General features: G+C 52.2%; 2 protein-coding genes across 2 annotated transcripts in view; one reads left to right on the forward strand and one right to left on the reverse strand.

The window, feature by feature from the left end:
* Positions 1-7,119, reverse strand: part of LOC135404629 (zinc finger protein 883-like) — an 82,706-nt gene extending 75,587 nt beyond the window's left edge. Inside the window, exons 1-2 of the mRNA XM_064639363.1 lie at positions 6,454-7,119; positions 4,204-4,868 (exon numbers count right to left, since the gene is read on the reverse strand). Of these exons, the coding sequence (XP_064495433.1) occupies positions 4,204-4,868; positions 6,454-7,104 (1,316 nt within the window). The 5' untranslated portion in view covers positions 7,105-7,119. The remainder of the gene's footprint in view (positions 1-4,203; positions 4,869-6,453) is intronic.
* LOC135405014 (zinc finger protein 418-like) overlaps positions 1-16,335 on the forward strand; it is a 161,350-nt gene that overhangs the window by 94,155 nt on the left and 50,860 nt on the right. The gene's annotated exons all lie outside the window — the stretch shown is intronic.

Genomic DNA, 16,335 nt, shown 5'->3' on the forward strand with positions numbered 1-16,335 from the left:
GCTCAAAAATGCATAAACTATATTACCTCACATATGCATAAGCACCTTTAGATAAAAAATAAGAGACACATAACCCTGAGTTAAATGAAGTTTCGTTTGCAGAAGAAGTTTTGTGTATTTTATTATGTGTCCCCTGTTTGATATCTTGTGTTCAACGAGTGATTGGTCAGAATTTCTCCCAAACCTTATTTTTCAATTTAAAAACAAAAAGGAGGAATTGTGGGAAACAACTGGATGGTAGGCCTTGAATTTGAGCAGTTGCAGCTCTGAAGTTGCAGAGGAATGTAAAAAACTCTAAGGAAATATTTACTGCAATGGGGGATGGAACAAACGTAATGCAGCTGAGACCCAATCTGAGTGCATTCTTGGCCGTTGTCACCTCCCCATGACACCACAGCTGCCCTGTGACATCACATCCTTCCTGTGACATCACATCTCTCCTGTGATCTCATATCATCCCTGTAACATCCCGTGCTCGACTGTGACATCACAGCTGCCCTGTGACTTCACATCTCCCCTATGGTGACACATCCATCATATGACATCATACCATTTCTGTGACATCACACTTCCCATGTGACATCACAGCTCCCCTGTGACATCACATCTTTGTTGTGACATCAAGGATTCTCTATGACATCACATCCATCATATGACATCACATCATAGCATCCCTGTGAAATCACATCCTCCCCGTGATATCACAGCTCTCCTGTGACATCACAGCTCCCCTGTGACATCACATCTTTCCTGTGTCATCACATCTCCCTCATGACATCACATCCAGTGACATCCAGATCCATCCCAAGGTTGGGGGGGTGTGTGAGACAGGCAGAACCACAAATGCCTGCACAGCCCAGAGCAGTCAGTGTGGGGCTGTGCTTGCTGCTGCAGAGACCCCCAGGGAACAAACCCAGGCAGTAGGTTGGGTTTATTCCTTGCTCTGTGCCAATGGAATAGAATGTTCCACAGGAGCTCTGTCCCCCTCTGTGGCACTGGGTGGCTTGAAGCTGAAGAGAGGGGGGGTCAAGTGTAAGGTCCCTTCTGAAGTGTGTGTCCCTAAGGAGGACACTTGCCTTATTATTGCTTATTATTTGTAATATCTTAAAGATCTCTCATACAACACCTAAGGATGGATTCTATAGAATATGTGCCATAGATATTTGGGTTGGGTCTGGCTGAGCTGCAGTTCAGTTCCCCACAGCAGCCCTCCCAGGGCTGGGCTTGGCATTGGCAGCTGGAAGGGGGTTGAGAACACCCCAGTGTTTTGGCCACTGCTGAGCACAGCACCAACACTGGGACATTCCTTCCTTAGCTGAGGGCAAGAGCCTGGCAGGGGACCCAAGTAGGCCAGCTGAGCCCAACTGACCCAAGGGACAGTGCAGACCATGGGAGGTCAGCTCAGCTCTAAAAGCTGAGGCAGGGAGCAGGAGGGGGGCATTCATTGTCTGATGGCTGCCTGCTGAGGAACCGTCCCGCGGACCCAAGCCCTGCTCCTGGGGAGTGGCCAACCATGGCTGCTCCTGGGAAGCAGAGAACAAACCCTGCTGTCTTTGGCTTCTGTGTGACCAAGCTTTGTTCTGCTTTTTGCTTTGAATAAACTGCCTTATCCCAACCCACTATTTTGTTTTTCCCACCTTACTCTCTCCCATGTCCTGTTGGGAAGGGGAGTGATAGAGCGGCTGGGAGGGCACCTGGTGTCCAGCCAAGGTCAACCCACCACACACCTGAACACTTCCAGAGACTGCACCACCTCCCTGGGCTACTTGATCCAATGCCTCAACACTCTCTCAGTGGAAAAAGGGTTCTTTAACATCTAATATGAACATTGCCCAACGCAATTTAAGGCCATTTCATCTCTTCCTGTCACTAAAGGCTTTGCAGAAGAGACCGACCCCCACACCCACTAAAACCTCCTTTCAGGTCATTGCAGAGAGCAGTGAGGTCCCCCCTGAGCCTCCCCTTCTCCACACTCAACAAACCCAGTTCCCTCAGCCGTCCCTCAGCAGACATGTTTTCCAGAGCCTTCCCCAGCTCCGTTCCCTTCTCTGGACACGCTCCAGCCCCTCAAGGGCCTTTTGGCACTGAGGGGCCAGAACAGGACACAGCACTCCAGGTGGGGCCTCAGCAATGCCCAGCACAGAGGGGTAATCAGTTCTCTGCTCCTGCTGGCCACACTCTTCTCCACAAAGGCCACGATGCCCTTGGCCTTCTTGCCCCCCTGGGCACACTCTGGCTCATATCCAGCTGCTGTCAAGCAGCACCCCCAAGTCCCTTCCTGCTGAGCAGCTCCCCAGCCCCTCTGCCCCCAGCCTGGAGCGTTCCAGGGGGTTGTTGGGACTCAAGGGCAGGCCCTGACACTTGGCCTTATTGATCCAGCCTGTCCAGATCCCTCTGCAGAGCCTTCCTGCCCTCCAGCACATCCACACTCACACCCAGCTGGGTGTTGTCCATGACTTTACTGAGGGGACTGGAAGGCCACAATTAGGTCACCCCAAAGCCTTCCCTTCTCCAGCCTCAACAATCGCAATTCTCTCAGCTTTTCCTCACAGAAAGGTTTCAATAGACCTCAAGTGACTGAAGCCCTGGGTTTGGCCATCAGGCCTTGTCCTTCACTGCTGTGGTCTTTTAATAGAGCAACAGAGAATTGCAGCAAAAAACTGAAGAGAAAAACATTGTAAAATTGTTTCAGAATTGTTGCCTTGAACCTTTGGTCGAGGTTGGGAATGGTTTGTCTCCCTTGGCAGGGAGGGTCAGTACTCTTTGTCATTCTGACATGACTGCCCAGGTCCCTGATTTTATCGTGGCCAAAATACTGGGCTTGGAAACCAAACCAGGAGCTGGTAGATAACAGCAGCTTGAAAAATGGGCTGATGCCTAATTGATGTGGCAGAAGGAATGAAAGACTCGTGACAGCTAAGAAAAAAATTGGGCTTTTCAGTGCCTACCTCAGGTTAGGATGACTGCCTGTGTCTTAGTGGAGGAAGATGTTTTTGTAACTTTATTGAAACTTGTTAGTAAAATGTGCCTGAATTCCTAAGGAAACAACCACTGTGAAATCTTTTAAACCAAATGTAGATTTCCAAAGTGTAGAAGTTGCTATTAATATTTTGGCCGTTCTGTGGCATCTTTTTGGTGTATGAATAACTCTGAGAACAAGAACGTGTTCTTAATTATAACACATTATCAGGTCTGTTTACTGCTAATTATTTTACAAGGTTGAGAGAAGAGTTTAGGATGAAAGTTGTGGGGTTACTTGCAAAGTTTTTGGTACAACCAATGCAGCTGAACCTGGTGGGGAAATTTGCCCTTAAATTGGTTTTGGCAGATCTCATGAGTGTCTAAGGCAGAGGCCAACCCAACTGGAAAGAGCCTTTCAGAGGTGACTAAGATGTAACTAAATTACCTTTTTGGGAGGTGGGGAAAGCTGATGCCAGGAACTAAATTTCCTTATGTTAAGCTTAGTAAAAATATAATAATATATAAATATTAAAGTTATTTTAATGGTCTTATTTATGGGGTTTTAACTGCACTCATGTTAGTACTTCTGAGTGTTTGATTGTCACAATAATGGACAGCTTTGTGGTTTTTTTTTTTTATTTTTCATGTTTTGATACTTTGGTCAAGGCATTAACATTAAAAATCATTCAAAACTTTAATTCATCTTCAAACATCGAAATAGATTTGAAATGAGGTTAATGAGAACAGTGTGGGGGGGGAAAAAACCCGAGCCCAAAACCAAAACAACCCCAAAAACTGTTCATTTTTCCATTGTATTTTAAACAGGGAAGTCTGTAGAGCAGCCAGAAAACAGGACACGTGGGCAGGTGTGAAAGTCAGACTGGGGCTTGTTGCACTGGTTCCAGTGCTCTTTGCTTCAGTGTAACTGGTCATTTTGAGATGAGACTGGGGAAACAGGGCTGCCAGGGCAGAGACCACTGGCTGGCCCCACTGGTTTTTGCTGGGCAGTGGGTAATTTCTGCCTCACTTGTCAGAATCAGCCCACGGTTATCAGGGAATGGGGTAGTGGTGAATTTGGCTTTCAGACTAAAATGAAGTTAAACTTACACATATTCCAAAGAATAAATTGATGTTGGAGTGCAGATACTCAAAATCCTGAAGACCTTTTGAAACCTTTTTTGTGTGTCAGTCCTACAGCCGAAGCTCTTCCTGCAGTCGGGGCACTGGTAGGGCTTCCCTTACTGGTGGGTCCGTTGGTGTTTGGTCAAGTGACAGCTCTGGGTGAAGCTCTTCCCACACTCCCCACACTTGTAGGGCCTCTCGCCGGTGTGGATGCGCCGGTGCCTGACGAGGGTGGAGTTGTGCTTGAAGCCCTTCCCACAGTCGGTGCAGCGGAAGGGCCTCTCATCCCTGTGCGTCCGCTCATGTCTGAGGAGACTTGAGCTGGTCTGAAACCTCTTCCCACATTCCAAGCACTTGTAGGGCCGTTCTCCAGTGTGGATGCGCTGGTGGATGTGGAGGGTGGAGCTCTGGTAGAAGCTCTTCCCACATTCCCCACACGTGTAGGGCCGTTCCCCAGTGTGGATGAGCCGGTGGGTGAATAGGGTGGAGCGATGGTTGAAGCTCTTCCCACACTCCCCACATGTGTAGGGACACTCCCCAGTGTGAATGAGCTGGTGGGAGAGGAGGCAGGAGCTCTTCCTGAAGCCCTTCCCACATTCCCCACATGTGTATGGCCATTCCCCAGTGTGGATATGGTGGTGTCGGATCAGGCTGGAGCTGTGCCTGAAGCTCTTTCCACATTCCCCACACATGTAGGGATGTTCTCCAGTGTGGATGTGCTGGTGTTGGATTAGTTCAGTGCTTGTCCTGAAGCTCTTCCCACATTCCAAGCACTGGAAGGGTTTCTTTCTGCTGAGAGGCTGCTCAGGGACCACCAGCTCAGAGCTCCGCCTCAAGCTCCGGCTGCCTTCCTGGCACAGGCTGGCTCTTTCCTCCTCAGAGCACCCTGGGATGGCTTTGGAGCCCCTCCTGCGGGGGGATCTCCGGCCCTTTTCCTCCCCGCTGCCTTCCTGCGCCGGGGAGCCCTTCAAAACGGCCTCTCCCACCAGGGTCTCACGGGGGGATTTGTCCTCCGGGCTCTCCGTCCTCAGCTCGGGGCCTGGGGCAGGAAGCAAGAAGGACAGGCAGGGGATTTGCCTCCGGCCCACAGGGAAGGCCAAGGACATCCCCCCAACTCCGGCCCCGGCAGGACGGCGGCGCCAGCGGGGTTGTCCTGCAGCCGGGGCCATGCTCGGCTGACAGAGCCAGCACAACACCCGCCCAAAGGGACACTGACTTCCTCCTCACCTGCCTGGGGGGCCCAAGGCATCTTCCTCTTCCTCGCAGCCTCCTCCTCCATCCGCCCAAGCTTTGGGAAGGACAAATCCTGATGGGAGGAAAACAAGGGCTGAGTGCGTTGGCTTGGGGGTTCCTCCTGCCCAAGTCCATCTCTAGAACTCACCGGGCATCCTGTGTCCATAAAAACCTCAAACACCAAGATTCAGCCCAGAAAAACCCAAACCATCGAGATTCAGGCAAAACCCCTCAGAAATAGCAAGATGACTTTTACCCGCCCAAACTGCAAAAAGTTGAGACTCAGCTAAAAAATATTCCAAAATATGAAGATTAGCCCAAAACATCTCTCCCAGAAGTTACCCCTCTCTGGCGTCTCCCCTCTGGGATACAGAGTGTCTCCCCTGTCTGGGATGCTGGCAGTGTTGGGGGTCCCAAGGGTCCCTTCTCCTCTGTCTCGCTTTCAGGGTGCCACATTCCCTGATATTCCCCCTCTCCAGGTTCTCCACTTTGTTGTCCCAGGGATCTCAGGGGTACCCACTGTCCAGGCTTCCCCTTCCCCATGCCCCCCATTTCAGGCTCCCAGGGCTCCTCCCTCTCTGTGCTTCCCCCTCCAGGCTGTTGGGGGTCCCCCAACTCTGGCCGCGCCCCGCTCTGCACCCCACACTCGGCAGCTCCCGGGCTCCACACCCACCCCCGGCACTCCCGGGGGGCCCCAAACCCGCTGTGTCCCCCCCGCCGGCACCGGGCTGACAATGGAGCCGGCGGGGCCTGACCCAGCAACACCAACCCCCACCGTGGGGGGGACCCACACAAGGGCCTGCTGTGCCCAAGGCAACCAAACAGCCCCACAGGCCAGGGGACACCAGAAACTTCCCCAGGGCAACGAGAGCAGGGAGCAGATCCAGCCCCCCGACACATGAGCAGGCTCTGGGTTCAGCCTGACCAGGGGCAATTTGGCACCAACAGCAAAGCCCTGACTGCTGGCTCGGCACAGGGGGCCCGAACTCCCCCCTCTCCAGGCTCTCAGGGCTCTTGCAGCTCCCCCCTCTCACCAGTCTCCCCTGCTCTCCAGGGATCAAGGCATGGGGACACCAAGGCACCCCCACTTCACACTCGCTCACACTCTCACCCCTTCCCTCAGCCCCCCTCTCACACCCCTTTCCTGGGCTGTTCCCTAGTGTGGATGCGTTGGTGCCGGATCAGGTGGGAGCTTCGGTTGAAGCTCTTCCCACATTCCCCACACAGGTAGGGTCGTTCTCCAGTGTGAATTTGCTTGTGCCGGATCAGGTGAGAGCTGCTCCTGAAGCTCTTCCCGCATTCCCCACACGTGTAGGGCCGTTCCCCAGTGTGAATGTGTTGGTGTCGGAGCAGGTGGGAGCTCTTCCTGAAGCTCTTCCCACATTCCAGGCATCTGAAGGGCTTCTCCCTGCTGGGAGGCTGATCAGGGACCACCAAGTCAGAACTCCCCCTCAAGCTCCGGCCGCCTTCCCGGCACAGGCTGGCTCTTTCCTCCTCAGAGCACCCTGGGATGGCTTTGGAGCCCCTCCTGCGGGGGGATCTCCGGCCCTTTTCCTCCCCGCTGCCTTCCTGCGCCGGGGAGCCCTTCAAAACGGCCTCTCCCACCAGGGTCTCACGGGGGGATTTGTCCTCCGGGCTCTCCGTCCTCAGCTCGGGGCCTGGGGCAGGAAGCAAGAAGGACAGGCAGGGGATTTGCCTCCGGCCCACAGGGAAGGCCAAGGACATCCCCCCAACTCCGGCCCCGGCAGGACGGCGGCGCCAGCGGGGTTGTCCTGCAGCCGGGGCCATGCTCGGCTGACAGAGCCAGCACAACACCCGCCCAAAGGGACACTGACTTCCTCCTCACCTGCCTGGGGGGCCCAAGGCATCTTCCTCTTCCTCGCAGCCTCCTCCTCCATCCGCCCAAGCTTTGGGAAGGACAAATCCTGATGGGGGGGAAAACAAGGGCTGAGCGCGTTGGCTTGGGGGCTCCTCCTGCCCAAGTCCATCCCTAGAACTCACTGGGCATCCTGTGACCATAAAAACCTCCCAAACACCAAGATTCAGCCCAGAAAAACCCAAACCACCAGGATTCAGGCAAACAACCTTTCAGAAATAGCAAGATGAAGCCCCCCTCCCCCCAGACTGCAAAAAGTTGAGATTCAGGAAAAAAATACTCAAGAATATGAAAATTCTGCCTAAAAAAGTGCTCCCAAGACTTCCCCCATTGTGGTCTGTCCCCTCTGTGGTTCAACGGGTCTCCCCTGTCTGGGATGCTGGGGGTCCCACTTTGGGATGCTGGGAGTGTTGAGGGTCCCAAGGGTCCCTTCTCCTCTGACTTTCACGTTCAGGGTGCCACATTCCCAGACACTCCCCCTCTCCAGGTTCCCCACTCTGTTGTCCCGGGGATCCCAGGGGTCCCCACTGTCCAGGCTTCCCCTTCTCTGCCCCCCCCCCCCCATTTCTGGACTTTGCCTTTCCAAGGATACCAGGCATCCCCACTGTCTTACTGTGCTGCTCTGAACCAGCAGAGCAGTTGGAGAACAGATGGTGGTAAAGTGTAGTCAGTGCCAACTGTTTTAAGGTTCTTTGGCCAAAATAAATGTGTGTGCCCTGAGAACAGGGCTGGCAAGTGGGAGGCTGCTCCAGGGCTCTGCAAGAGGCCTCGTGCTCTGCTCGGCCCCAGCACTGGCTGGTACCAACACCCCCGGCTGCCCCCGGCCCTGGGCAGCTCTGCTGCCACAGGCTGTGCCCTCACCGTGGCCCTGCAATGGCCCTGCCTGTCCCTCACCCGTGGCCCTGCCCGTGGCCCTGTCCCTTGGCTCTCTCTCTGCCAGCTCAGTGTGGGGCACATGGGCTGGGGGTCCCTCCCAAGCCCCCCGGGCAGCCGGCATTGGCTGGGGGGATGTGAGGGCTGGGCCTGCTCAGCACAGCCCCGGCCTCGTGCCCAGCGCCTCTTTCCTGACCCACACAAGACCTTCCCGGCCCCCCCAGGGCTCCCCTGCTGCTGCCTCTGCTCCTGGCCCTGCCTTTGCTGCTCCCTTGGCTGGGGCAGCAGCTGCAGGGGGGGATGGCAGCAGCTTCAGCTCCACGGCACTTCCTGGGGGGAGCTCAGCCCGGGGGGGACGGGCAGGGACCTGATGGGGATGGACAGGGGCCCAGCAGGGACAGACAGGGCCTGCAGGGGAAGGCACAGGGACAACCTGGACCCCCACACTGCCAGGGCTGTCTCTGCTCCTCCTTGCAGGCTCTGTGGCCAGGCACAGTTTGTGTTCCTGGGTGCCCACCATCTCAGCACTTGGAGACGCTCAAATCAGCGCCCGCAGCTCTGCAGCAAAGCCCCAGCTCACCTGGCACACAGGGGATGGAGACAGCACCTTCTCGGGGATGGGCACTCACAGCTTTGCCCTCTTCCCCACCACGGGGCTCTCCTTCCTCAGCAGCACCTCTGCCTTGCACTTATTCTCAGCCTCACCTCAGGGACAGCTCTGGGCTCACCTCCGCGACACTTCTCAGCCTCACCTCAGGGCCTGGGCTCAAGGACAGGAACCTGCAGGGAGGGGACATCAGGTGCAAGCTCAGGGCTGTCTGCTTGCACTGGCCTCTGGGCTTCCTCCTCCTTCTACAACCAGTCCACAACTTAGCCTGCTTTTCTAACATCACACTGCTCACACTCTGCCTCCTCTTCAGCTTCCTGTCCATCCACACTCCCAGCTCCCTTTCTGCCTGCCTGCTCTCCAGACACTCTGGCCCCAGCCCGGGGGGCTGACGGGGCTTCTTGTGCCCAAAGGGCAGGACCCGGCCCTTGGCCTGCTGGAACCTCATCCCCTTGCAATCAGCCCATGGATCCAGCTTGGCCAGGTCCCTCTGCAGAGCCCTCCTGCCTTCCAGCACATCAACACACCCCCAGCTTGGTGTCACCTGCACATTTGCTGATGAAATGCCTGGTTCTGCAGCAGCTGCAGATGCTCAAGGGGAAGCAGGACCAAGTCAGGGGCCTGGGTGGGTCTGGGGGGCTTTGGGGTGTGGGAGGGTCCTGGGGGAGCTGAGGAGGGGCTTTGGGGATTGGGGGGTACAGATCAGGACAGACCAGGACAGACCAGCACAAACCAGTACAGACCAGTACCCCTGCACTGCTCCCCAGATCTCTTCTGGAGCTGGGGCACATTGTCGTGGGACACCTGAGCCCCCCCAGTGCCCTTCCAGTACAGCCCAGTGCCCCCAGTACAGCCCACTGTGTTCCTGTCCCAGGGTGCCGGGTGATCCCTCGTGGAGGGGGGTTGGAATAGATTTGAGGGGGGGGGCTGGGGGAGATTTGAAGGGATCTGGGGGTTTGGATGGGGATTTGGGGGGGTTTAGGGGTCTTTGGGTGTATTTGGGGGAGTTAAAACAGGTTTTCGGGGCATTGGGGCATCAAAAGGATCTGTGGGGGGACAGGGACTAAAGGGAAAATGGAGGTTAAGGGACATATGGGGAGGTGAAAGAGGTCTTGGGGGGAGATGAGGGGCTGCACCAAGAGCAGCTGAGTCCTGAGACCTCCCCGGTGTCCTCAAGACCCTCTTGGTGTTCCTAATTCCCCCCTTGACACTCCAAGACAAGCCTGGTGTCTCCAGTGTCCCCAGGGCCTCCCCATTGCCATTATTCCCCCCTTGACACCCCCAATTCCACTGGCCCCAAGCCCCATCCCTGATGTCCCCAACCCTTCATCTCACCCCAGGAGCCCCCCCTGGACCCCTTGACCTCAAAAATGCCCCCCCACACGCTCACAGAAAGGCCAAGGGCATCTGGGGACATGTTGGGGACAGTTGGGGGGCTTTGCAGGGCACTGAGTGATTACTGGGGGATACTGGGACACACTGGGGGGAACCAGAGGGCACTGGGAGGGACTAGAGGGTTACTGAGGGATCCTGGGAGGGCACTGGGAGGGACTTGGGAGTTACTGGGGGATTATCAGGACAGAGGGAGAGACACTGGCAGGTTACTGGGCCATACTGGGGGTTACTGGGTGCTCACTGGAACATCACTGGGCCATACTGGGGGGCAGTGGGAGGTCACTGGGACACGCTGGGTGGTCACTGAGGGGGTTACTGGGCCGTACTGAGGGGCACTGGGATCCCCTTACCCGGATGCGGTACATCTCCCCCCCGGACTTTGGGGGGCACCCCCAGGACTCCTTCCCCTGGGGGCTGGGAGATCCCCTGAACCCCACTGCTGGGCTTTAGGGAACCCCCGGGCCCCAGTCCCTTTGGGGTCTCTGTGTGCTGCGTGTTGGGGGTCTCTGGGGTTCGGGGGGGGCATTGGGATCCCCTTTCCCTGGGGTCGGTCCGCCGGGCCGGCAGGGGGCGCTGTGACGGGAGCGGTAATGGCGGGTTGCGGGTCATGCCGGCGGGTAACGCCGGCGCGCCTGCGCAGTGCAGCCAGGGCGCTGGGACAGCCCCACCCCCCCCACGCGGGTTCCAGGCCCCGCGCTCTGACCCTCGGGAACCCCCGAACCCCTCGGCTAAACCCTCCCGAGCCCTCCAGCCTTTCCACCCACAGCCGCGCTCCCCGCAGCCCCGATCGGATCCCCAGAATCGCGCTCTCCGAGCGTAGCCTCACCTCCGCCGCTACCGCTGCCCCGCAGACAACATGGCGCTCTGCGCACGCCCCGCCTCTCGAGCCCCCGCCGCAGCCAATCAGCGCTCGGCCCGTCCCCGCCCCGTCCCTGCCGGCCCCGCCCTGTCGGGTGAGCGGGGCGGGCACGGCGGGAAAGCGGCGGGGGGGAAAGAGCGGGGGGGACCCCAAAGGGAGCGCGAGGGGCGGGGGGTCACCCCCAAAGGGGGCTGGGGGGAGCCGGGCTGTGAAGGGACTGCTTTTCCAAACTGCCCTGCTTATCCCGCATGTGCACACTTCTCTCCTGCTGGGATCTGGCCCAGACAAACCTGAAAATACCTGGAAGTGCCACCTCCACCAGCACTTCCTCCACAGCTGCTTTCAAGGATTTCTCTTCAATTTGCCAAGGAAATGCTTCCAGATCATACTTCCATCTACAAGTCAGAACAGCAGCCTGCACCAGGACTCCTGCTTGTTTTCCCTGCACTTGCTGACAGGAGGTGCAGAGGCAGGATGTCAGCACTTCATTACCAACAGCCTTAACGGGGCATGACTCCACTTTTTAACCTTGGAAGAAGAGCAGCTTTTCCTTTCCCTCTCCTGTTTTTTGGGGTTAGCTTTTTTTACCTTCTGAATAAAAGAACACAGGTGTAAATTGAAATAATCTGAACCCAACTTTTAAGAAGACTGACACCTTTGAGCAGCTTCCTCTTAACCCTCTCTCCATGTTGGAGGAGTGGCCAGATGAAGAGTTACCAGCCCATCCTGGCTTCCAGAATGGCACAGCTGGTGGTTAGAGATTCATCTCACAGTTATCTAGAATATGCCCAAACTTGTTCTGCCCTTCCTAATTCCTAACTCAGACCAATGGCTCCAAACCCAGCATCTGGGAGGCTGATTAGGTTGGCAAGAACATTTCCCTGTGTGATAACAGTGTGGGCACAAGGACTGGGAGTGTGTCATAAGAAATCTGACTTGCATACATGGGGTAGGAGACAAAAAAAAACACAGATAAGCAGAAAATGTTTTCAAGGAAGAATTGGCAGCAAATCTGTCAGAAGATTAGTGCAGGTGACTATCAAATACAGGAGAAAACATGATGAAAGGAGTAACTCATGACTCTTTATCTGAGCTATGAAATGAACAGTAACTTCAGCCACTGATGAGAGATTTTTTTAAATACAGAAGTGAGTCTGCAGTTGTAGCATTTTCCACATTAAAGCCTACAGCTGGTAAATAATAAAATAAGCAATTAAAAAGCAATCAAGCTTGCTGCATGAAAACCTCTCAAACAGGCTGCTTCAAACAACAACAGTCTTCTTGCTCCCCTCCTTCCCCCAAGCCCCAAAACTTCACCACATCTCAGGTCTGTACTACTCACACACATCACTTGGCAGAGGAAAGCCACACAAAACAAAAGATAAAGAATAATTACTTGTTTTGGTAGGTACTGATGGTCACGTGTGTGGAATGGGAGGTCCCAAGAGGAGTGTCAGCTTGGTGGATGATCCCTCTTGGGAAGTACAGTAAGTCACCTGGCTGCAAGAAAATTGATATATTTAGGGCACCAGGTCAAACCTTATTGCAGTCAGAGAAAATACTCTCTGAGCAGACAGTCTGACAATATATATCCTTTAGAATCACAAAATGGAGCAGTCCTGCAATGTACACTTTAATAACATAAAGAACACTAAGCCAGAAGTTCAGAACCTTAAACTTTCCAACCTGCTGTCAATATTTGCTGAAAACGTGAAACAAGCTTTTTAACATCACAGAACACACAGACTCCCACTGAGCTGCAGGAAGAGGACAAAGAAGCAGCTGAGATGGACCTGCTGGCAACACAGTGGGCTGGCAGAGGAGCAGTGAAATGGGGATTTGGTCAGATCACATCAAAAGAAAAGGCTAGTATTCCACGAGAAAAGCCAAATATTCTGTAAAAATGGTAATCTGTTACAATACTGTTGTCTGAGATTTTCAGTTAAAGCACTTAAAAAACAGGTACGACCTTCCTCCTCCTCCTCCCTATCTTTCTTCTCACCTATGTAAATTAAAACTCCACACTGAAAAAAAACTAGATAAGGAAAGTCAAGACAAGAAAGGTGTAAAGCACATAAAATTGCCTCCAAGAAGGAAATAAAAGTTTACTTATGGCTTGTCCTGTAAACACCTATAGAGTTGGACAGCACAGTCAAAGAAAACTGCCTTCCTTACCAGAGTGGGGACTACACCAACCAAGAGTATTCTGAATTCTCTTCATTTGAAAGATGGAGAAAGGAAATATTCTAGAAAGATGTTTAGGGAGGAAATAGAGTCAAACAACAGCATCCCTCTCAGAGGCAGCCACAAAGAGACAACCAAACTTTGACACCAGCCACCCAGAAGAAATGGGTCACAGGAAGTGAACAACAGCAAACAGAAGAAAAATAAATTAAAAACTTGGATAACTTTTAAGCCCATCATTATTCCATAAAAATGAAAGGCACTGAAGTCTGGTCCAAAATATTCCAGAAATGAAAAAGGGAACTGTAGTTTACTAGACTTTGCATCACCCAGTACACGATGATGACTGAATATTCCCCTCTGTCAAACAACACAGCTCATGATGTCAGCATCCCATCCAATGTGTCACACTACTCCTAAAACACCTACACCATCCAACATGTCACACTATTCCTAAAACACCTACACCCAAATGCAGCTCTGGACACTGAGAAGAGCAGAGAGAGGCTCCATAACAGGCCAAAAGGCAGAGAAACTCCTGAGGATTCAAACATGGAGCAGCACCACCAGCTGGACAAGTAACACTTCAAAAGCAGGTCAAACAGAACAGGACAAGCACCAGATTCCCTGCTGACACTCAGTAATCTTCATGAAATGTTCCTTTTATTCCAAAAATCAACCACCAACCAAACACTTGAATTTCAGGTCTGGAAAAAGGAAGAGCAATTAATACAGCAAGTTTATGTGGGGTTTGGTTCATGCTTCTCTTTATCAGCCAAGGATAAATATTTAAATCTCATTCACCAGAACAGTGACAATGTTCAGTGCAGCAGTAAGTCTCAGTGCACAGAAGGATTAGCCTGAGGGATTACAGGCAGCACGTAAAAGCATAAAAATGTTTTAGAACCATACACAAACCCAGTGTTTTTTCTGCACACAACTCCACAAACATGACCTAGGAGTCAGGGTGCCCAACCTGGAGAGTACTAGTCAATTTACAGAAATAACTGGGGTTTTTGGCCCATTATTTAAATACTAGAAGCAAAGGATACCTTTAAAAAAGGATACAGACAACTATCACCCAAATTTCTCGTGCTCACAGTGTGCAAACCCTCCCCTCAGTTTCACAGCCACAATCACTGCCTTCAAGAAATGGACCACTTTTAACTTTTCTGGCAATCACAGCCCAGACCACCCAAGGCAATGAAATTCTCATACCTTTAATATGAACTCATGTGTGGGATTCCCAATCCTATCTTCTGATTCCACATTATATTCCCCAGCTAAAGGCACCCTTGGTTTATAGAGCCACCAGTGTTTCTCGCCTTCCAGCTGAAGGATAAACACCTGCAAAAGACCATAAATCCAAATCCATAAGGAAGTAATTCCTTTCATATTAATTTTTAGATAGCTACAATTCAGAGAAATTTAAATTTGAACTAATTTTTTTGTCTCTATTTAGAGACAACAGACAGAGGAGTTGTGAAGTGGGATCTGTTTTATCCTAAGGCGGGCATTTGGAAATCCCTGTTTCTCTCCAGTCACTTAAGTAAGTGCTAGAGAACTAACCCAAAAGGAACATCTGCCACACAAATAGCCAAAATTTCAGGTGAAAGAGGCTTATCCCCAACAGAGCATCAGAAACCTCTGTAGGGTGCCCAATGGGGGTAGATGGCATGAGTTAGAAATGCTGGATGTGAGGCTGCTGAATAACAAGCATAAGGAAAATGAAACTCCAGGTGTATTTAATGGAAATGAAAATATTAAAAAGCAAAATATATATATAAAGATTGGATTTTTTGATTTGGTTTAAGTGGGATAGTCCAATTTTTTCTTTATAACGCAGTGTATATTTGTATGTTTCTTTTAGAAGCTGATTTAAAATGCATTTGGACCACAGGAATTCATCATATCAGAAACTTCTTAAAAACAGCAGGACCAACAAGCACAACCAGTCTGCTGCTACAGTCCAGCTGAAGAAAGAGCAAGTACTTAGTAAAGGAAAAAGGACTTGTAAATTCTTGGGGCCTGAATGAAGTGAAAATGAAAAAACAGGTGCTAGAAAGCTTCTGCAGCTGTGAAAACAAACTTCTCTTTTTATCTAATGGAAATACCAGGTCTGGAAAACCCAGTTTACATGATATTATGATTAGATATTACTATTAGTAAATTTTCAGCAAAAATATGTAAGAAAAATGACTACAAGGAAACACAAATTAAAAAAAACAAACATTTTCCTATAATGTTTAGTGGGGGGGAGGGTTAGAAGCACACACACAACAGCAAACACTGCCATCAGCAAAAGCCCATCCACAGTTTCACAGGCAAGGTTGTGCTGTCCTACCTCAACATCATCATAGTGAGGAGGAAAGCCCTGGGATCCCTGGGCAGTGATGTAAACATTGGACCCCACCAGACACCCAAAGTAGCACTCCAGCTTCTCCTGAATCTTCCACAGCTCCTCCTGTAAAAAAAAAAGATGCTGTTACTTGCTGAAGAGCTCAGCCAAGCCCAGCCCACATCCTCCCCATGGCTTGGGAAGAATGATCACATCAGGGACACAGAGGCTGGGAAGGAAGGTGCTCTGTACCAGTGTTTCTCCTGAAGGAGAGCACTGGAGATGCAAAGGGGATCTGCCATGAGAGTCATTGCTAAGCCAAAAAGTCTGGTGCCCCAACCTGGGTTTGTTCTCTTCCCTGTGCCATCTTTAGGCTGCACAACCAGACAGACAAGGCTGAACAGAGGAAAATAATCCCACAAACAGCAAAACACCATAAGACAAGAAGCACATGCAGGACCTGCATTCTCTCACCAGAGAGAACATACAAAGGTTAGAGACCTTTCACCAGTTACTCCAATCATTTGGGAATATTCAAACCCAAACTTGACTCATCCACACCCCACATGTGACAGACAAGGCACCGAAGGGAAACAGCAGAACGTGCCAAGTACCAGATCCACACAAGTGCAGCTTGGCCATTAAAGCTGACATCAGCCAGGAACACTATACCTGGGACTCAGCTTGTATTTGGGATCTTATTTGGGTCCACCTCACAATTCAATTGTGTTGACACCTTCAAGACTACCTGAATCAAAGCACCTCCAAGAATCCAAGTCCTTTACACAACTGTGCAGCACCACTGTCTCGTTCTCAAACTCAAGGACTGAGAACACTCAGCTAAAATGGGCTGGTACCTTTCCATGGTGCAATTCACTGGCAAGAAC

The sequence above is a fragment of the Pseudopipra pipra genome, chromosome W (assembly GCF_036250125.1).
Source record: "Pseudopipra pipra isolate bDixPip1 chromosome W, bDixPip1.hap1, whole genome shotgun sequence".
Classification (NCBI taxonomy): domain Eukaryota; kingdom Metazoa; phylum Chordata; class Aves; order Passeriformes; family Pipridae; genus Pseudopipra; species Pseudopipra pipra.